At 29.8% G+C, this 22,980-nt stretch overlaps 1 protein-coding gene across 1 annotated transcript in view; it reads right to left on the minus strand.

Annotated features, from left to right (window-relative positions):
- Positions 1–5,324: 5,324 nt before the first annotated feature.
- The window catches only part of LOC111684819 (nipped-B protein), a 193,100-nt gene continuing 175,444 nt past the window's right edge, over positions 5,325–22,980 (minus strand). The window contains exons 20-21 of the mRNA XM_046956292.1: positions 20,611–20,850; positions 5,325–5,898 (exon numbers count right to left, since the gene is read on the minus strand). Of these exons, the coding sequence (XP_046812248.1) occupies positions 5,752–5,898; positions 20,611–20,850 (387 nt within the window). The 3' untranslated portion in view covers positions 5,325–5,751. The remainder of the gene's footprint in view (positions 5,899–20,610; positions 20,851–22,980) is intronic.

The raw sequence follows: 22,980 nt of genomic DNA on the forward strand, positions 1-22,980 counted from the left end.
TTCCATTAACGTTTTTATAGTGCTTTCTGTCACTTTGCTCGAACATGTAGTCCATCTCCGTTTAAAATCTACCACACTTTTGGACACCTTTTTTGTACTCTTCAATTCTCTTTTAACAAGAGCGCAATATCTCTCCACTGGCCTTAGCTCCGGGCAGTTTGGAGGATTTGCCTCTCTTGGTACAAATACCACATTATTGTTCTTGTACCACTCAAGGGCTTGTTTACCATAGTGACAGGATGCCAAGTCTGACCAAAAATAAGTGGACACATTATGAAGTCTTATGAATGGAAGCAGCCTTTTTTGTAAACATTCCTTGATGTAAATTTCGGTATTTATAGAGCCCGTTGTAACAAATGATTGGCTTCTTTTGCCGCAACTGCATATTGCTTGCCATACCAAGAACATTCTGGGAAATTTTGTCTGCTTTTGGGTCCTAAACTTTTCTTCAACATTCCCTCGAGCATCAGCAACATAAAACTTTTGACCTGGAAGTTGCGAAAAATCTGCCAGAACATACGTTTCGTCATCCATTATGCAGCAAGAATATTTTTTTTTATAAAACTTGACTTCAATTTCCGTGCTGTTTTTGGCCTCTAAATTTTTAGCAGCGTTCCTGTCAGGAACTTTTTGAGCCTTGTATGTTTTTAAACCTGCATTAGCTTTAACTTTTCGTACCAAATAGTCCGAGCACTGAGCTAACCGAGCTGCTTTCCTACCGGATGTGTTGGGAGCTCTTTTGAAAATGCGTTCTATTTTTTTGGCTTTAGAAACATCATGTGGACCATTCCTTCTACCTGAACCAGGCTTTCTATCAACTGACAAGTTCTCCCGGTACTGTTTAATAACATTGGAAACAGTTTGACGGCAGACCTTTGTATGCTTGGCCAACTTTTTGTAAGACCAAGTTGGGTTTAGTTGAAAATATTTAATAATTTCAGTACGCACTTTTTTCTGGTCACTTCTTTTAATCAGATAAACAAAAAAATTAATATAATTGACATTACACATAATAACTGACATGTTTTTCAAAGGTAACTTGATCAAAAAAAATATCAAATAATACTTTGGTTGAAAAATGTAATGAAAAATGTGTGTTAAGAATTTTTCGATCTCACTCCTTAGTTGTTAAGTTAATTATATTTTCTACTATTTTAATTTCAATTAATTCAATAAAAACTATAAAATTTCATTTTATTTGGATTTATTTTTATAGATTTTATTTTGGTGAGTATACAAATAGAAGAAGAGAAAACCCATCTTCTAGAAGACGAGAATACTCATCTTCTAGAAGAAGAGAATACTCATCTTCAAGAAGAAGAGAAAACTCATCTTCTAGAAGAAGATGAGTTTCTAGATAAGATAGGAACACTCTAGAAGTGTTCCTATCTTATCTTCTAGAAGATAAGATAGGAACACTTCTAGAGGATACTAGGTAGTCACTTCAAGAAGTGACTTCCTAGTCACATCTAGAAGAGTCTTTGGTAATACCTTACTTCCAAGAGTCATCTAGAAGTTTCTTCTGCGGGTCTTCCAGAAGTATCTTCCAAGTTACTCTTAGACGTTCCCCAGCTCGGCATCAGTTCTTCCCGACTGGTGACAAGAATTCTTATACTTCCGCAACATCGCTGGCGAGCTTTTTGCACGTTTGGAAGTTTCACACGGGTAACTTCCGCAATAGAAAATGTTTGTAGAGATGCTACCATAGACTACCATAGTTTTATTTGTGTGGGTTAAGCAGCAGAGAACAGAATTCAATTCAAAATAAAAGTATACTAATAAAATGACTGCATTTTATAAAGTATATGCAAACTGTCAAATATTTATTATGGATTTTGACAGCCAGCTTATATCAAAGTCTATATAAAAAACTATCAACTGTTATCTCGTGTTCTCCTACATTAATTCGGGTTTTTCAACATTTTGTTGTTGTATTTCTGTGTATATTTCAAAAAAAAGTCGCGCACAGACCTTACTTCGACAAGTGCTGACCTGACCAGCTACTGATTTGATTTTGTTTTTTAAGTTGAGAGCAAACCAACGTTATAAAAAGAAGAAATAAAACCTATAGTGTATTTGTATCAACTTAGCGTCAGCAGAATTTTCTTACCTATGAAATGGCAATATTGAGTTCCTCTGCCTTAGAGATTCAGAGTGAAGAGTTAAAAACATTTTGAAAAAAATTTAAACGACTTACAACGTATGTCTTAGTACTTAAAAAACTAGTAAATTTTAAATGGTGAGGTGGTGGAGGATCCACCTATGAAAAAATGGATAAATTCAAATCAACTTTGAAAAGTAGTGAATCTCCAACGAACTCCGGTAATTCAGAGCTTAATCTGACTCTACCTCTTTGTAATATCGATCAATTTCCAGGTGACTATGTTTCTTGGCACGCTTTTAGGAGTTTATTTACAGCAATTTTTATTAATAGCCCGTGGCTTAGAAATATAAATTGCAATACCATTTATAACGAAAACCCTAGGGTGAAGCAAAATAAATCTTTTCTAAATATCCACTTGTTAACGCAAGTTTTGAGGTAGACTGGCGCGATTTAAAGGAAGCTATTTTTGATCTTCCTTTCCTTGACAAGGAAGCTATAACAGCATTCAAAACATTATAACGCGGAATTAATAGTTGTCTTAAGGCCCTTTCTTTTTATAAAGTGCCGTCTGCCTATATCTAAGGTTATTTTGTGGTAACGTGGTGTTAAAAACAAAACTGTTTTGTCCACATGGAAAGAATTCGATGTCTTTCTGTCAGAAAAAATTCAAACATTGCATTGTGTTCATAATCTTAAAGGTACGAACTCGACTGACGTCTCTTCTGTTCTTTCTAATAGTTCAACTTCTACTAATCTTCCATGTATCTTATGCCCTAATCAGTTTTACTATTTACGAAATTGTTGTCGATTTTAAAATCTTTCTGAATGCTAAGGTTCTACGAACCACTAACTCCCACACTTGACAATCAGTATTGGTACAGAATGATCTTTTTTTCTGAACGTTTACGATAAATATTAAAACTTCCCATTCATTCTGCAAATTCTAACGTTTCTGGCGTTAATAATATAGTTTTTGGAGTTACTTAATTTTGTCCTTTGGTAATTAGTTTAGATTTTAATTCTGCAGTAAAACTATCAACGCATTTGTTTTACCAGAAATAACATTAAATTTGCCTTCGATTGTTAATGTCAATATTGAAAAAATATAGCCAAATCTTTGTTTGGCTGATTCTAATCTTTTTACTGGTAGGACTGTAGATATTCCTATTATTAGTATCAGTATTTGTACAGAAAACTATATTTGGTTGGATATTGACAGGTCCAGCTAATCCTAGGGAGTTTTAAGCATATATCGACAATTTAACGTATTCTACGTGGTCTAACGCTTTTTTACGTTTAATTTATTATCACTTTAAAATGCTCACAGAAATATATTTATGTTCCTACTACCTTATTTATGTTTTTACCTTCTTATTTATAATTTTTATATATGTAAAAAATTATAAATAAGAAAGGGGAGTAGGGGAAAATATGGGCCTATTCTTATAAATGTTGGTAGAGTAATTTATGTCTACTTCAAAGTTATTTATGTAGAATTTTAAAGTTTTATTAGTGTATTCAACTCATTTTCTAAAGGGAGTTTGTAGGGGGGCTAGGGTCAATTGAGGCCCGATCATTATAAAAATCGGTAATATCATTAAAAGTTCTATAAAACTAAGTTTTGTCGACTTTTGTTGGCATAATAGAACATTTAACTTAAAAGACCTATTCGGGGGGTTAGGTTGTATAAGGCATTACAAACATCAGCACAAACCCAATATACCCTCCCCACTAATGTGGTGTAGGGTATAAAAAGTACAATTTGGCCACTAATGGCCTCTAAGCGACCATATCCCAAAGATACTCTGAAATCTTCTCTATAGCACCAAAATTTAAATGTTTGCCTCTTTTTGCCACTTTTCCAACACCCCATAATATAAAAATATTTAAATATTATTTAAAAACTCGAAATAAATTTATTTAAATAATCAGTAAAATAGTTAAAATTAATAAAATAATAACGACGTTGTATTGACTGATGCTTTATTAGTCTTATATTCATGTAAATATGTAAATGAAGAATATTAGCCAGAATCTGTTTGTAGGAAAATAAAACTTCATTAGAGTTTGGTATCATTTGAAAGGTTTTGAAATGACGTACACGGGAATATAAACCACTTATTATCACCATACATATAATGAGACTGGTAGACCGGAGGTGGTGGGTTTGATTCCCACCTGAAGAACTGGTTAATGAATGCACAATAGGCCCTATAAAGGCCTAGATGTACACATTTCTTCGGATTTCAAACTAACTAAATAAATGTCACAAAATACGGATCCCTGGAAGAACTTTGCTTTAGAAAATTTTAAAAACTTTAATTAATTTATTAATATTAAATATATTAAATTAATATTAAATATTAATATTAAAATGCTTATAAAATTGAAATTTTTGCCAGAACATAATAAATAATTTTTTAAATTATTTTTCATACCCAATTTTATCCTATCTATGTTGTATCTCATTATTGTTAAATTTGTTCTAGAAATAAGTATGGCACATTATCATTTTTTTATTTTATTCACTTATAAGTGTTTTTTTATACTTTGATTATAGATTCAGAGCCTTATTCATAAGCGAATTTTTGTTTTATAAGGTTATATATTAGGTTATATATAAAAATGTTATAAATTTATTTCAAAAATAAAATTTTAGAAAATTTTGTTTTAAATGTTTTTCATAAAGTTCAACGTTATCTTTTTTATTTCATATCTAGAGGACTCCATCCATCCATACCTATAATGTTAGTAATTTTTTTAGTTTCCTATGTCATTAGGAGGGGCTTAAAATAAACTAAAATGCTATAAAATAAAAATTTGAAGCGACTCTTTTTCCTCCGCAATCCTATTACGTCAGGATTTGACCTAGGTATTTTACTATATCTATGCCAAGTTTCTGCTTTCTAGCCCATCTGTTGGCTTCAACAGGCTCTGGATAGACAAAAAAGGGGAACAAACATTAAAAGAAATTTTATATATAGATCTTGAGAATCTTGTTGGAGCTGAACAAATCACATTGACAACAAACACATACAGGAAGATACTGTGAAAATTTCAGGAAAATCAGTTCAGTCGTATAGCAGTCTGTGAAATCCAAACAAACATACACACAAATGCACTTTCATTTTTACATATAGAATATAGATATACGTTCATAGATATACGACCAATATTACGTTGTGTTACAAAAGGAATGACAAAATTAATATATCCCCCATTTTTTCGTCAAAAAATAAAATTGTTTATTAATAAAATTTATTACTTTAATAAGTTAAACTTCATCAGCGAAAACATCCAATTTTCAAACTGTTTTCAACAACAAAGCTAGAGTCTATTATTACTATTTTTTAATATAATTTTCCAAAAATTTTATATTTACAGTACAAACATAATTTTATTTATCTAAAATAAAAATAAGCATTTAAACCTAGTGTTATACGCTATAGATATACATTTATATTTAACAAATTATTGTAGAAAGTTGTATTAATATTACAAATGTAACAAAATTTTTCATTTGTAATATATAAATTGTACATGTTGTAAAAAAATTGATTTTTTTATACTAAAAATCAAAACTAATAATATATAATAGTATGTGTTGTGTTGTAAAACAGTTTAACAGTTCAATTTTTATTTTAATATTAATTATCACTGTATTCTTCATCTTCGTCTGATGAGACCATCTTACGTTTCTTACGCTTACTTCGATGAGATTGTTTGCGTATAGCTGATGTTTTAGAAGAAGTAGTTGTTTTTGTGTTTCGTGTTGAAGGTGTAGTTGGAATATCCTGAAATAAGAGAATAGAGTTTGTTAATAATAATATAATTTGTTATATCATTCAATTAATTCAAGTACAATTGTAAGTAAGTACCTATGTCCAAATTTTGATTTCTATAGAATAAGTTTATGCTATAGGCGCAATTGGGACGAACTCGAATTTTTCGAAACGAATTTTTGTGGTCAGATATAGAACACATTAAAATATATAAAAATACGCAGTCTAACGAAATGTGCGATAGGTTTATTTCGATTTTATACGCAGATGAAGGACGAATAAATTCGTTAAGCTTGACCTTATTTCATTTTAGATTCAGTCTTTTTTGTAAATTTTGTTTTATTTTATGTTTATTTAAAACAATTTTTGTAAACGTTGTTTTGTTTCATTATTCAAAAGAAAAATATATTAAATATGTATATTAGAGTTCTCCAAAAAAAACTAAGTTTCGAATTTTCGAGTTTTGTCATTAAATAATTTGTTTTGTATTTTATTGTCAAAGAATCGTAATGTACGCAGAATTAGCGTTACATAAAGATAAAAAAACACAAAAATTGGTTGATATTGTAAAAGTTATTAAAAATTCCCCAGGCCATTACCGTGTCTCAGAGCACTTGAATTCGAAATGTGATAAAAAATAAACATATTTTTGAAAATATTCTAATAAAACAATTGTGTAACTTAAAATACACCTGTAGTTACTTGAATATGAGTTTTTGTTCTTATAGAATAACGTAAATCGTTCTCAGCTATGGTCGAAAAATTTTGATATTTTTAACGGTCGTTTCAAAATTCAAATTTTAGTTTTTTTGATACTTTGTTAAACAAATTTCAATATTTTTGGGAGAACTCATAGGGATTTATGGACAACAGATTAGGGAATAAAACAGCAAAAAAATTAGGTCAATACCTCTTATAGTTTGCCTGCAACTGCAATTTGAATTCAGCGGATTTCGAGAAAAACACATTTTTATGTAATATTTTGCAAAATTAGCCTTTTTATTATATTGTTGTGTATTTTAAATGGAACCTTTTGTGAATTTATTAGTCCACATATTTCTGAATAAAAATCAAAATTTTGTGCAATTTGGACGCCATTAACCCATAAACTTTAAAGGTCAAAGGTCAAATTTTGTAATATTTACAATTTTTGGTAGATATTAGTCGAAATTGTTTCTAATTTTAGGCAGATTATCACAAAACTTAAGAAATTTATTTATTAACAACCGATATTTACAATAATAGTGAAAAAAAATTAATTAACCCTTAAAGGCCTTGGGATCAAAATGACCCGATGTTTTAAAAACATGCCAATTTGGACATATTTCAATAAAACCCGTTTGCAATGCAAAATGCAAAACAAATTGTTTAATGACAAAACTTTTGTGGAAACCGAAAAAAATTGCATATTTTCACCGTGTAAATGCATCAGAGCCGTTGCGGCACCAGTTAACGTAATCCTATTGACGTAATTTTTTACACGACTTATTTTTATAACCCATAGAACAATTCCTTCCTTTTTTCCTTCATTCAAGGTTGGAGCACTCTAATGTATATGTATAAAATTTTTGTGAATTTTTTAAATTAAATATTATTTGAATGAGAAATATGGTCACTACAATCAGTATGTAAACAAAAATTAAAAATATGATTTAATATTGAATTTATATAGCAAAAGTGCAGTGAAATTAAAGGAAAAATTGAAGATTTTAAAATAATTTGCAGTGCGTAAATGTTTATAGTGTTCCATGTGACGAATCTACGCAATCAATTTTCGTCAAGCCATTAGCAGTCTTGAACGAAATTCGTAATTCGTCCCATTACTGCGTACAAAATTACTTAGAAAAAGAGTAAGAGATAAATAAATTCTTAAGCAACGATTATTTCAAAAATTCAATGTTAAAAAATTTAAAAACATACAGGAACACATTGTGAGAATTTCAAGAATTTCGTTTAGGCGGCTATAGACTTCAAACAAACATGCATACATACAAACAAACACACATTAATTTAATATATATGTATGTATATATTATATATGTTTTTTTAGTAATTGTATATATAGTATTATATACAGTGGAAACGTTTATATTTCGTGGGTTAAAATTATTGTCATGATATAACTCCCCATTAAAATTTCATGATTAATATTTTTAATAAAAGGCTTTTAAGTCTACTTTCATCAGTAATTAACTTTTTAAAATTATCTAAATAAATTGATTTTCTTCGAAGGAATAAAAAAAATCCAATTTAAAATAAAGAATAATTCGAACAATTTTTGTCGAATATTTTTTCATAGTATTGAACAAAAAATTACCTTATATTTTTGTTAAATAAAAAGTAAGTCAAAAAATCTGTTGTTATTGAAACAAATCTCTTACAACTTTTTGCAATTTATAAAAAAATATTTTTTGCAATGTTAAAAATAGAATGCTTAAAGTTTAAGAATTGATTCGTGCATTTTTAAATGTTAAAAAAAATAAAACAAGATTAAAGTATTTGGTTTTCTGTTACTGACACTGGAAACTTTGGTATTATCTTTACAAAATCGGTCAGAACTTATCGCAGATGCATTGAAACATTAATTAAAAATTCATAAAAATGCATCCTAAAGATCGACCTTCCAATTAGACCTGAAAGGGCAATTTTTGAGTTCATATCTTGGAACTACTGTTTTCCATAGATTTCTCTGCGTTAGATATATGGTGAATAGGCAGGCCACTTTAATACAGGTATAATTTTCGATTATAGTCACTCGCCATTGTCGTTTTTAAATCTTCAAACTACTCTGTTTCTGTTTATCTCTACCTTATACCATACATCGTATTTTTTATAATTGAATTCGACCAATACCTTGCCCTAAAAATAGTTCTATACCATAATTTTGCCACCGCTAAACTTAATATTCTTTGGGTCTAGTATCTTTCCCCTTTGGCCTCCTTAGAAATGTCCTAAAACTAAATGTTCTAACTAAATTTGGAGACGTCAATAAAAAGGATATTTTTTCATATTAATTCGACGAATAAAACGATTCTTTCTAAAACTAAGAAATTTTCCCGCAGGGAGACTACAAACAAGGCCAGTCTAATTTTCCATGTGATTAACAATAGGAGTACTTTTTATTAATAAACATCCTAGAGGAGTAGTTTTTTGGAATTTTTCGAATTTTATTGTCATCAAATTATCCTGTATTAGAGTAGTTTTATGAGGTCTTCAACCCATATGTTGAGTTTTCACTGAATGTTTCTTATCAAATTTTTTAATAGTTTTGAAAGTGTTGATTTATTTATTAAATATTAATCACATATCAACAAATATTCGGCAAAATATTAAAAGTATTAAAAACGTTTCTTATTTTGCTTTTTAATGACATAAAAAATTAGTTTTGCATAAAAATTAAAAAAAAATACAAAATTATCAAAATGAAGAATACCTTGAAATAACAGCTTGTTACACTGTTATTTTGCATATTTTTTGGTAAGAGTCTTCTTTTCTGTAAAAGTTTAAAAGTTTCCAAAGTTTTATCATTACCATAATAATAATTGTTATTTGTTTTCCTTTTTCTGAATTTAATTGTTTTTTTTTTTTTTTTGTTAATTTTGATAAATACATATACACTAATAAAAATTAATAATAATTATTAATAATATATCAATAATATGTTTAAAATTTCAACCATTTCTGAAATCTTTGAAAAAGTTTCCATTGTTTTGTCAACCACTGTATATACTTTTATGAATCTTACACCAAGGGAGATATTTACAAATAGAGGTGGTTATCATTACCTAAGGTCAACAAAAGCAATATTTTCCAGCTAATATATATATTTAGAACCCAAATCAAGAATAACTATCCTGATCCAAATACACCTACTACATTTTATTCATAAAATAAGCATAAGTAATAGTGGAATATGGTGTATCCCCATACTTAGGCTAGGATGATACTTAGTATTAATAAGAATCAATATTATACAATTATAAATAAAATTCACACAGTACACCCCAAATAGTTGGGTTTTCCGTAATGTAGTTTTTGTTTATCAATACAAAATTACAAAAAAAAAAACCTGACTAATTTGTTACAATATATAGTTTTATACCACACTAAACATTTTTTCTAGTACATATATATTTTCGAAATAAAATCAGAGAAACGATAGATTTCATATTAACTCAAATATTGATAAGTTGTTATTGGTATGTAGGATAATAAATTGGTAACCACATGTCCAAATTTTGTCGCACCACTACTAATATATCTAAGATTTGTTATTATACCCTACATCACTAGTGGGAAGGATATTATACGTTTGTGCTGATGTTTGTAACATACAATGCCCACCTTAAAGCATACCAATCGATTCAGAATAATTTTTTGAGTCGATTAAGACATGTCGTCCGTCCGTCTGTCCGGCTGGTTGGCTGTCCATGGAAACCTTGTGCCAAGGTACAGGCCGCAATTTTCAAGATAATTTGATGAAATTTGACCAAGCATATTTTTTGGCACAGAGACGAAGCCTATTATAAATTGTTGAAATCGGTCCATTTTTTCACCTCGCCCCCATACAACCGTACCTCCCGATTTGGACTTTTTATGCCACAATTGCGTCAAATATACTATTATCTCTATAAAAATTGGCACAAATAAGTTTTATATAAGTATAAATAACACTGCAGATTTTCGTAATGATCGGCCCTTATTTGACCCTAGCCCCCATACAAACGTCTAAAATTGGCTTGTAACCATTTATATCGCAATGAAACTCAACAAACTGTTATTTAAAATTATATACTTTTCCCAAATTTATCGACGATCGGCCCATGTTTGACCTTTACTCCTATATAATGCGTCATTTAGAAAATTAAAAAATGGTCGGCCATGCCCGACTATATTTTCCTACTTGTTTTAATCTACAGGAGTAATAAAAATATAATATTGAATTGCATAAAAAAATTAACAAAAACTTCAAAAAGCAAAATACTTTATTGACCTAAAAAATTAATAATACCTTTTATGAAAAATCTCGTTAATTAATATCAAGATTTTACTTTTTATGGTAGAAAATTAATATATAAGATATTCTTAAAAATATACAACAAACAAATTACTTTATTTACTCACTGCAGGAAAGTTAAACATCAAATACATATATCATTATAAAGGATTCAGGTTCCACTTTTAAATCTACTGGAAAATTTTGGCATGTTTTATTTTTATTTTATTCAATTATTCGTCATTCGTTCGAATAATCGAATATATATTTTTTATTTTACGGACTACTCGAATAATTTTAAAGGCGAATAATTGACAGCAATAATATTTAAGTAATATTGGTACTGGAAATATAATTTTAATGAGTTGAAATCAGAAATTAATTTTTTATTATAACTAACTTTCGTAACTACGTTTTTGTAATGTAGGTATAAGAAAATTTAGTGTATATTTCGAAATATTATTTTTTAATTTTATGAAAGTACGAAAACGTGTCGTTTTCCATCAAAGATGTAAACTAATGGTAGTAAATCATTTGGATTTACACTTAGAGAAAAATACCGCAAATAATAGATTTGTACTTGAACATTGCCGGCCCCCTTGCAACACTTAATAAAATAAATGTCGAACCATTAGGGCCGCCCGTGTATTTTTATTTTTAAATGAGTCATTAAGTTTTAATTCTGATGTGTCATTAAGGACTCCAGTTTTTACTAATTGGGTCATTAAGGTCCCGTTTGAGCCATGATGAGAATGGTTAAGCCGCTTTTTTACGATTCAATTTATTCAGCGCTAGGAATAAATGTAAATCTCTAATTATTTATATTTAAATATTATCTCGGAAAAGGTTTAAATGTGTTTGCACATAGTGCCGTGTCGAGATGATATAGAAATTAATGTTTTATACACGACTATAGTTATTTGGGGTTGTGTTAAACTAACCAGTTCCTACATTGTTTGGTTTCATTACGATTCCATGTATCTCTTTTTAGTTGGCCTATATCTCTCCTTCGGGAGATGGATTAATACTCTTTACATGACCGGTTAATATCTAACCGAATACGGGTTTTGAGCCAATAATGATCCTAGTATGTTTTGTCCAATTTCGAGTAAATTTAGCTGGGGATAGAAGTCAGCTTCTAATACTATTTCTACAGGTCTGGTTGGAATCTTGAATCTTTTCCTTAACTTTTCAGAAAATATTGTACATTCTGAAGCAGTGTCAATTAAATCTCTAACTTGATAAAAAATTATGCATTTTTTTACATTTAAAGTAGATTTAGTATCATAATGGATAATATTAAAAAACATTTAAGTTCTAGAATTTTTACTCTGGCAAGTCTAAAGTTTTCTTTTGTTAAATTTTACCATGGCAAGCCTAAAATTTTGTGTTATCATTCTTTGTGAATAGTTGATATGAAAAAAGAAGAATATGAAAAGCAAAATTGAAAGAATGTCGGCAAGCAACGAAACTAGCAAGAAAAAACATACTTCTTCCTGGGAAACTGAGGATTGGGCGCAAGGTAAGTAAATATATAAATAGTTTTATAAAGTTTTAAATATTTGTTTTCGATCGACGATCATACCAAATTACAACTAATCCAGAAAATCTTTCCTGGTGTGTTGCCTGTAAGACGTCTTTCAAATCACAAAAAAAGATCTCAAAAGACATGCTGAAACTTCAAAACATAAAAATAATTTCGAGGATCTCTATGCAAAAAAATACATTGGAAAAATATAGTAATTGCTTTTTGAATATAAAAAAGATTTTATTTATTATTATATTTATTGCAGGTACAATACCCATTACAACGAACTCAAAAATTATGGATATTAAAATTGCCATTTTTACTGCAAGACATTCCTCAATTCCTTCAGTGGATCACCTCACAAATATGTTAAAATCATTTTCCATAAAGTAGTTTGATAAACTTCGCCTGCACCGCACAAAATGCAGCGCAATTATCAAATATACAATTGCACCTTCTATTCTATCAAAATTAGTGAATGATATTGGTAATTCCATGTACTCCATTATAGTTGATGAATCAACGGATATTTCCAACAATAAGTGGATGAGTATTTGTGTCCGATACTTTAACAAAGAAAAATGCGACATCATAACAGATTTTTTAGGATTTAGCAGAGGCGACTGCTGAAAATTTATACGAAGGTCTAAAAAATGATAATTCCAACTTAATTCTGGTAAAGTGCTCATGTCATTCGTTGCATTTGTGTTGTTCAGAGGCTTCCAAACAATTTCCGCTTGATTTAGAATTTCTAGTAAGGGAAATTTTTTCTTTTTATTGCAACTTTGTTGGAAGATTTTAACGAAAAAACCGCTAATGGTGCTTAAAGATTGTATGCCACCAAATGTATGCTTGTTTCGTTTGACATAAAAAATCGCTTTTCATTTGTCTACGTGCATATTACATTTAAAAACCATTAACTTCTACGAGGTAATATTTTGGTTTAAATAAATCGATAAAATCGAAATTAAATACATAATAAAAATAATAGGTTAGGTTGATAGGATGATGTATACTACATCAAATCCGAAGAAATACACCTAGGCCACTATCGGTCCTGTTGTGCGCCCGAAAAAAATGTTTACTGAATGTATTATTTTTCCATGTTTAGAAACTCAGTTTCCTGGACGTAATTCCTAAGAATTTTCCAATCAGTGTTGTTTAAGAATGTTATTTCCGAAATAACATCACTTCCAAGACACTTGGATCTAACTTCGACGAATGCCTGACAGTGGCAAAGAAAGTGCTCCAGAGTTTCACTGTCCTCTCCACATGCTCTACATTCGTCTGAATCCGCACGTCCAATTTTGTAAAGATGAGCACGTAATCCTGTGTGTCCACTCAGAATACGTATCATCATAATAACCTAAGACTTGCTCATTTTGAGGAAATTTCTCGTCTTGCTCTCATCAGGGTCACCCGATAGAATCTTTGTGGTTCTACCCAACGTTTTATTATTCCAAGGGGACTTATGGGATTCTCTCATCCATATTTTTAATTCAGCTTTTGTTGCGTCGAATAGTTTTGCGTTTGTGTCATGTTAACTACATCGAGCTCCCTTCCCTTTAAAGCTATTACATTTACCCTTTCGTTGCCGACTACTCCCGAGTGGCCTGGTACCAAAGGTTTAAAATTGTTAAGCCTTAATTCAATTTTTTAAATCAAATTAAAATTTATTACTTCACCATTCTATAATATCATTCATTCGAATTAATTCATAAGCTGAATTCTTTAGGACTTTAAAAATGTTGAATTCATTATTTGTATAATTCATTCTTTAAAGGCTTAATTCCTTGCTGAATGATTTAAATTTTTTCGAATTCAAATCTATTACAAAATAGCTTTAATCGATTTTTCTTCATTCTTTTTGTAGGGGATTAAAGAAAAATTTTTAAATAAAAATGTATATACATTAGGGGGCTATGTTTTTAGAAATTTTATTTTGTATTTTACAAATACAATTTTGTATTTTAATTTCAGCTAATGATTAAACAAAAAACAAGCCCTATATTATAAAATTATAAAATTATAACTAAAATAAATACAGCCCCTATTTAAATTTACATAAATGACAAATCTTACTCGAAACATATTATTTATAAAGTTTTTTAAAAAATTATAAAGTTTTTGGAAAATTTTAATAATATTTTCCAAATATAATTTTCATTCGAAAAAAGTTTGAACATATACGTATAAACAGAATTATAAATATTTCAAATTTTAAATTTCAAATTAAAAAATATATTTTCAAAATAATTGCTATCATGAGTAAATTTGAATTTTCATCTGATGAATCCATCTAAATTATGTGGTTCCTAGGCAAAAGCTAACAAGAAAGGTTATACGAAACCAAATATAACAACTGATATACATATGTATTATTTAAGAACTATTTTCAAATTAAACATTTATTTGAACAATCCTAATATACACATGTTTTAATATTTGTCAAATAAATTATAATTTATTTTTTTGTAATTTAAATTTTCAAATGTATTATGTATTGGATATCAATGGAATGATAATGAAAACTTACCATAAAGCGTATAAATCCTTATACTGCAGTAAATGCAATATTCTGTTCTGAGCAAACTTCAACGGATTTGTTATGTTTTATGATCATAAATCTATGGTCACATACTATGAATGTATGTTTGTATATTGTACATAAATATTATGTATCTTTATTTGCAGAATTATTGTTATAACTAAAAAATATAAAAATTTTCTTGTGCCCACAACTTGACATTATTATTAGTCAGAATTATCATTCTTATTACACAAACATACAAATATCAACTGTAAACTAGGCTATTTAAAATTTTTACGCAAAAATTTTTTTATATAGAGATAAAAACATAAAAATTTATGAACCTTATAAGTTGAAATTTTAGTTTTTGAGATACAACACTCTGGCTGCAAAGGAAAAATTTTTCATTCAGTTTACTACAAAATGAATTTAAGAAAAATTTCGTAATTCAATTTGGAGTAAATTTGAATTAAAGAAAAATTGAATCATTCAAAGTAGAATGTAATTCAAACATGAATGAATTCTGTATATGAATGAATTAAAATAATCTGAAAGTCTTTGAATTAAGCTATTGAATTAATTCCTGAGAATTAAAAAAAGGATTGGAAGATTAAACTTTATATTTCTGAATTCAGATTTTGGTGAATTAAGCTCAAATTGAATTGATTAATTCGAAGCTCTGCCTGGTACCCATATGATGTAAACCCTACCTCTGGGAGAGTATTCAGTTAAAGCTTTCTTACAATCCAGTACGGTCTTAGATTTAATTCTATCACCTGATATCGCCCTAATTGCTTTCTGGCTGTCGGTAAATATATTAAGCCCTATTGCTCGTACTTCGGTCTGGAAGCTTGTGTTATTATTAGGTAAACGGTGGTATATTTCTGTTTCTGGGTCTTCAATGTAGAATCCCAGGCTCACTTTGTCCCCTAATTTAGAGCCATCCGTGTAGTAACGGGTTCCTACTGGCATTTGCTCCAATGTTCCGCCTGAGCAAGACATTCTATCTGGGATTAGCGTTTCAAAGTTTCCGACATATTCTGTGTCTGGTATGCGATCAGGCACATCCGATGAATGTGTATAACCTTCCAATGTGTCCAGTATACATTGATGACGTGTCCTATAACCGTTTTTGGCCAGTTCGCCTAAAGTAAAGAGCCGTTCGGCTGTAAGCGCCGTCTCATATCTTATATATGTTTCAATGGCTGGAATATTTAGCAACGTTTCCAAAGCCTTGGTTGAAGTAGTACACATAGCATCACTTATACCCAAGCAACATGTACGCTGAACTTCCTGTAGTAGTTTGATATTACACTTTTTGTCCAAAGCAGTCCACCAGATTAATGAAGCATAAGCTAGAATTGGTCTAATTACACTTTTATAAAGCCAATTTGTCATAGCAGGACTAAGACCCCATTTCATGCCTATGGTTCTAATAGATGTCGCCCGGCACCGATGTGCCTTGTTGATCCTATCCTCTATGTGGTGTCTCCATTTTAATTTCCGGTCAAGTATTGGACCTAAGTACTTAATTTTGTCTGTCACCGGTATCTTCTTACCCAGGAAGTAATGTTCAGTATATGTAGAAATTTTTGTCTTTCTTGTGAAAAGACAGATTTCCGTCTTCGCCGGGTTAACATTGTGGTCTCTCGGTTGAGCCCAGCTCAAGGTCGTATTCAGAGCCTCCTCAGCTCTTCTACACAAGTAATTTGTATCATTTTCCTTAAAAAGTATTACGACATCATCTGCATAGCAGACAGGTCTAAGTCCTTTCTCGGTTAGGGTCCTTAGGAGGCTATTAATCGTGGTAACCCAGAGTAAAGGTGACAAAATGCCACCCTGTGGTATACCGCGAAATACGAATAGTTATATCGTACATCTCGCAGTTTATCCATCTGTTCCTTAGCATGTAGTTGATCCAGTTACGGAGCACCCGGCCAACATAAAACTGGTCTAGGGATTGGATAAGGGTATCAATGTGCACGTTATTGAAAGCGCCTTCGAAGACAATGCATACCGCCAGTGTATGCAGTTTGCTATCGAAAGATTCCCCTATGCAGTGGACGACTTCGTTTCAAGCGGTTTCCACCGTTCATCCCTTTACATAAGCATGCTGCTTATATTTAAGGTCTTTGTATGGTATACTGCTTTTAAACATGCTATCGACTAACCGTTCTAAGGTTTTAAGTAGAAAGGACGTAAGACTTATCGGTCGATAGGACTTAGGTGTCGCATAGCTAGGTTTCCCTGGTTTGGGTATAAATATCATAATAAAAATAATACATTAATGATATATTTATTTCTTACTTGCTCAAATTTAATATATTTATTTGAATTATATAACAGTTTTCAATATATATGAAATTTTGTATATAATTCATATATGTATGTGGTGCCAAGCCCCCCATTGAAAGTCCGCCCGTTATTTTCTAAATGTTCACATGAATGTCAAAGTTATTCATATAAAATTTGAAGATTCTAGATCTAATAGTTTCTTAATAAAATAATTCATTTGGGGGCTTTAAGCTCCCCAGAAAGTTCGCCCTTTTTCTTCCAAAATGTTCAGATGAATATTAAAGTATTTTATGCAAAATTTAATGAATCTAGTTCTATATTTTCCTAGATAAATAATATTTTGTATTTTATTCATATGGGAGATGTTAAGTCCCCATTAAAAGTTCGATCGTTATACTCTAAATGTTCAGATGAATGTTAAAATTCTTCAAGCTAAATTTAAAAAATCTAGCTCTAATAGTTTCTCAGATATACGAATTTATCTGTTGTATTCATATGTATTCAAATGAAAGTCCGCTATTTTTTCTTAAAAATGTTCAGATGAATATTAAAGTCCGCCCACTTTTTATCCTAAATAATCATATTGACACTAAGGTGACACAAGTGGCACGCACACATTTCTTTACTTTATTTTGTATTTCTTTTTTTACTTTTTAAATTTGGATATATATTGCACTAACTTTAATTTATATTTATATTATGTATATATATTTATATTTTTAATTTCTTTTTTGATCCTACGGCCAATAAATTAACGTGGTGTGGGGTATAACACCGTCCAACACCATTTTTCACACACGAACCAAACCATATACATACGAAAGCACATAATTTATATGGTATAACTGCGTACTCAGTTTTTCATTTTCTGATCGTTTGTCCTTTTAAAAGGACTTTAAAATTTGAGGTGCATACAATTTTCAAAAATTTTTATAAAATATTTTAAGCCACCCTATTATAACAATACGGGTAAAGAGGACAATTGCAGTATTTTTATCTCGTATTTTGTTTTATTTTTTAAGAATAAAAAGATGTAAAAAATATCCTTATAAAAGTTTATCCTTTATTATCCTTGAAATTTTATACGAAATTGTTCAACAAAAAATATTCATAATAAAGACATTAGAATGGAGTACAAAAGTCTGAAATTTGGTCTTCATAGCTCCATTTGTTTAATTTTTATAATATTTTTTAAATATCTCAATAAATTAAATAATAAAATTTTCCCCTCTAAAAATTTCAAAGTCCTTTTTTTGTTAAAATATTATGTAGAAAAATTAGAATTTTGTTATTGTGGAACCGAGTTTCTTTATCTCTATGATAAAAAGTTAAAAAAGTGGAAACTTTAAAGAATATGAAAGGATAACAATCGATTAAGGATATCTTGCATTTTTTATCCTTTCTTGGAAATTATATTTTCCTTTTTAATTTAACACAACCGAACTCTATAGTTATTCTAAATTCTATATATCTTTTAAAAATATCTTTGACATCCCAATAGTGTTATCAATGTAGTTTATTATATAGTTTTTATTAAAAAATACAACAGTGCGAAGGTATATCCTGTGCAATTAGTAAACCACGATATACATAAATATTTATGTATATCGTGGTTTTATTTTAGCAAATAAAATATTTATGTTGAATTTTATTTCAATTGCGACATATTGAAGAAAAACTAATTTTCTGAATGTGGGCTAGAGTCAAATAGAGATTTAGTTTTTTTATTCTAAGATTTTAAAACTATTTTATTTGTAAAAATACTGTTATTCTCCTCTTTCAATCGATACCTATATTGACCAACTAGACCAAACCAAATTTAAGCTAAATATAATTATACTTACTCTTCCTTTTAAACTTTAAAGTCCTTTTAAAGGAAGAAACGATCAGAAAATAAAAATGTAGTTTAACTATATCAAGTATGAAGTTTCCAACGTATAGGATCTTGCTTATGTGTGCAACAATTTTTCCCAATTTGTTGTACGGTGTAATCAATGAAAACGCAGTTTTTAATGTATTTTCGACATAAAAAGTTGCCAATCAGAATATATTTTTCTTATCAAAGTTCCGTCAAAAAACTACCAAAACGTACCAAAAACTACTAATTTCTTTTAAGAAAACAAGTTTTTTTAAACCATAGACAATTGTTTATGGGTTTCCTCCCACGCCTCTTTGATGAATGACCCCATCATGGTGTATTGTAATCCCGGGGTAAAGAATTTATTATATGGTTGGTCAGTCGTTAGTTTAATATTGAATTGTGGCACTGGAAAGGAACTTCACAAGGTGTTATCCTTTGGATATTATGTAACATACATACGTCCTCGTTTAAAATTAACCAACTTTCTTAACATTTAAAATCAGAAATGCTAAAATACATAGAAACTTTCTTCGAAAATTCATTCTAATACATTTTGAGCAGAGTAATTACCATATAATTACCGTATAATACATAGAAATGAAACTGAGTATGACAAAATCTATATTATAAAAATCTACAAAATAATGGTTTGAATCAAACATTTTTATTCAATTTTAATTTAATAAACTATTTGTGTTTGCTGGGTTGGACTAATAAAATATTATTAAAAAAATAAAAACAATTGAAAAATTTGTTTTTTTTTCTGATGTTTTCAATAATTTTGGGACAAAAACACAACATTTAGCAAAGCTTATTGCAGCAGCAGGGGCTATTGTGCAGCCCAAATGCAGTCCAAATACACCCTACACCACACTAATGGGTATTTTGATAATGTCTTGAAGTTTGTAAAACCTGCGTTAATGAAATACAAAATCTGTCCATAAATTAGCCTATTAAATTTTATAAGCGAAACATGCTATACAATAATAGGTTTATTATAAAATTCCACTCAACAAATTGTATATATACGAAAATTTGACTATATTGAGCAGTACATTCATCAATTAAGCAAAAATCAATCTCTTTAATATAACTTTTACATAAAAACTACTATATAACATATTGAAACTTAATTGTAATGTGGTACGTAGGGTATGATGTATTCGGATACATTTTGTACTTTTATATTTTTATTATTTTATAAAAAAAAATACTCATACAAGTGTATTATTTCTGTATTATTATTTCTTTCGCTCAGTAACACATCTATTTAATTTTCTATGGTAATTACTATTAACAAGGAGATTGACCTATTTATTAAATTTCGTTTTTCTTTGGCATAACAAAGACAGAAGTTTTTTAAAAATTCGTATAAATTAGTTCAAAATTATATCAAATAGCAAATTCCCCAGGCCATTCACATATCTCACAGCACATTAATTGGAAATGATTAATGATTAAATTTTCACACAAAAATATGTAATAAAGTTATGTTAGACACTGTATGTACTTACCTTGACTGGAGTATGTATTGCAATATCATAGCTTCCACCTTTATTAGGAGACGGAGAATGTACTGCGTTGTCGATTGCGTGTCCACTTTCATTTAGAGACTGCAAAGGACCTGTTGAGGGTATCATTGAAGGGGTTGGTGATGTGCCTGATTTAATATATGTGTTTAACTTCAATTTATCTCTTATTTCTTCGTCAGAATCTGCATCATCAGGATCAAGCTTTAACATCAATTGTTTAAACTAAAATAAATTCACATTAAAGGGAATATTAGTTATAGTATTTTAATGTTGGTGGTTAATACGACCAAAATATATTTTTATTATTAATAATTTTTTTTATACCCATTATCAAAAAAGATGGGGGTATATATTGATTTTGTTATTCCGTTTGTAACACATCGAAATATTGGTCATACCCCCTTAAAAGTATATATATTTTGGGTCCTTATTAAATTCTATTTATGTGTGTTGAAATCACGATAGGGCTCACAAGGAAGGAGCTAGACAGTTGAAATTCTCTATTGTTAAGGTTTATATGGTATTGAAAATCGGTCGACGTTTTCGGATAGCCCTCATACAAGTGAACTTCTCATACGAGCCAAAATTTTTCTACCGATTTGTTTTGAGGACTGGTCCATAATTGACCCTACTTCCCAAATACGGTTCCCTTCAGAAATGACTTTAATAGTCATTATTGGCCTAAACATTTGAGTATAGCGATGAAATTCGAAATAAATAGGTTTCATATGAGCCAAAATCTTTCTACCAATTTTTTTGAGGATCGGTCCATAATTGACCCTACCATATAAGGTCCCGTTTAGAACATGACTTTTACACTCATTACTGTACTAAACATTCGAGTAATGCGATGAAATTCGCTATAAGTAAGTCGTATATGAGCCAAAATCTTTCTACTAAATGTTTTTTATGATTGATCCATAATTGACCCTCTCGTGAAGATTTTTGAATTTTTTCTTCTACAATATATTTTTACGACTATATTCGAAATCATTAAATAAAAAGAATTTAAAATTTTGCAATATTTGCAAAATTATTCACAAATTTATATCAGATAGAGTTTTTTATATATTATTATATTTTGGATAATTTTCTGTTGCAAAACAAGTGTTTTTACCAATTTGGACATGCAACAGCTTATGAGGTTTTGGTCCAAAATCAATGTTATATGGTTAAACACGACAATAAAATTAATCAAATTTTAATATAATGAGCAATAACTCGAAAACTTTTAAACTAATTTCAAATATTTATATAATATATTGCGGATTTGTGTTCAGCATGTCCAAATTAGTAAAAACAATTATTTTGCAACAGAAAATTATCCAAAATAATAGAGTTTGAAGCAATTTTTGGATAAGATAGAGAGTTTTGCATTCAGAATTTTTATTTTTTTAATATAGAGAAATTTTAAAATTTCAATTTTTTTCTTTTGAAAGTTATGTCAATGCTGCGGGATAGTTTTCTTGATATTTTGCCATCAAAATCTTATTTCCCTGAAAATGACAGATAGAGTCTCTATTGAATATAGTCCCTAGACATACTGAACCTTGCTTCCTGGGCAAGAAGATACCGGTGACAGACAAAGTTAAGTACTTAGGTGTAATTCTTGACCGGAAATTAAAATGGAGACACCACATAGAGGATAGGATCAACAAGGAACATCGGTGCTGGGCGACATGTAGGAGAACTATAGGTATGAAATTATAAAAGTGTAATTAGACCAATTCTAGCTTATGCTTCATTAATCTGGTGAACTGCTTTGGACAAAAAGTGTAATATCAAACTACTACAGGGGGTTCAGCGTACATGCTGCTTGGGTATATGTGGTGCCATATGTACTACTTCAACAAAGACTCTGGAAACGTTGCTAGGCTCTTTACTTTAGGCGAACTGGCCAAAAACGGTTATTGGACACGTCGTCAATGTATACTGGACACATTGGAAGGTTATACACATTCATCGGATGTGCCTGATCGCATACCAGACACAGAATATGTCGGAAACTTTGAAACGCTAATACCAGATAGAATGTCTTGGTCAAGCGGAACATTGGAGCAAATGCCAGAAGCAATCCGTTGCTACACGGATGGCTCTAAATTAGGGGACAAAGTGGGGTTCTACATCGAAGACCCAGAAACAGAAATATACCACCGTTTACCTAATCATAACACAAGCTTCCAGACGGAAGTACGAACAATAACGGAATATGTAAATTGGGTTAGTATAAATAAGGCGCCCACCGGCTCAATACATTTACCGACAGCCAGAAGGCAATTAGGGCGATATCAGGTGATATAATTAAATCTAAGACCGTATTAGATTGTAAGAAAGCTTTAACTGAATACTCTC

This window comes from Lucilia cuprina, chromosome 2 (genome assembly GCF_022045245.1).
Source record: "Lucilia cuprina isolate Lc7/37 chromosome 2, ASM2204524v1, whole genome shotgun sequence".
NCBI lineage: Eukaryota > Metazoa > Arthropoda > Insecta > Diptera > Calliphoridae > Lucilia > Lucilia cuprina.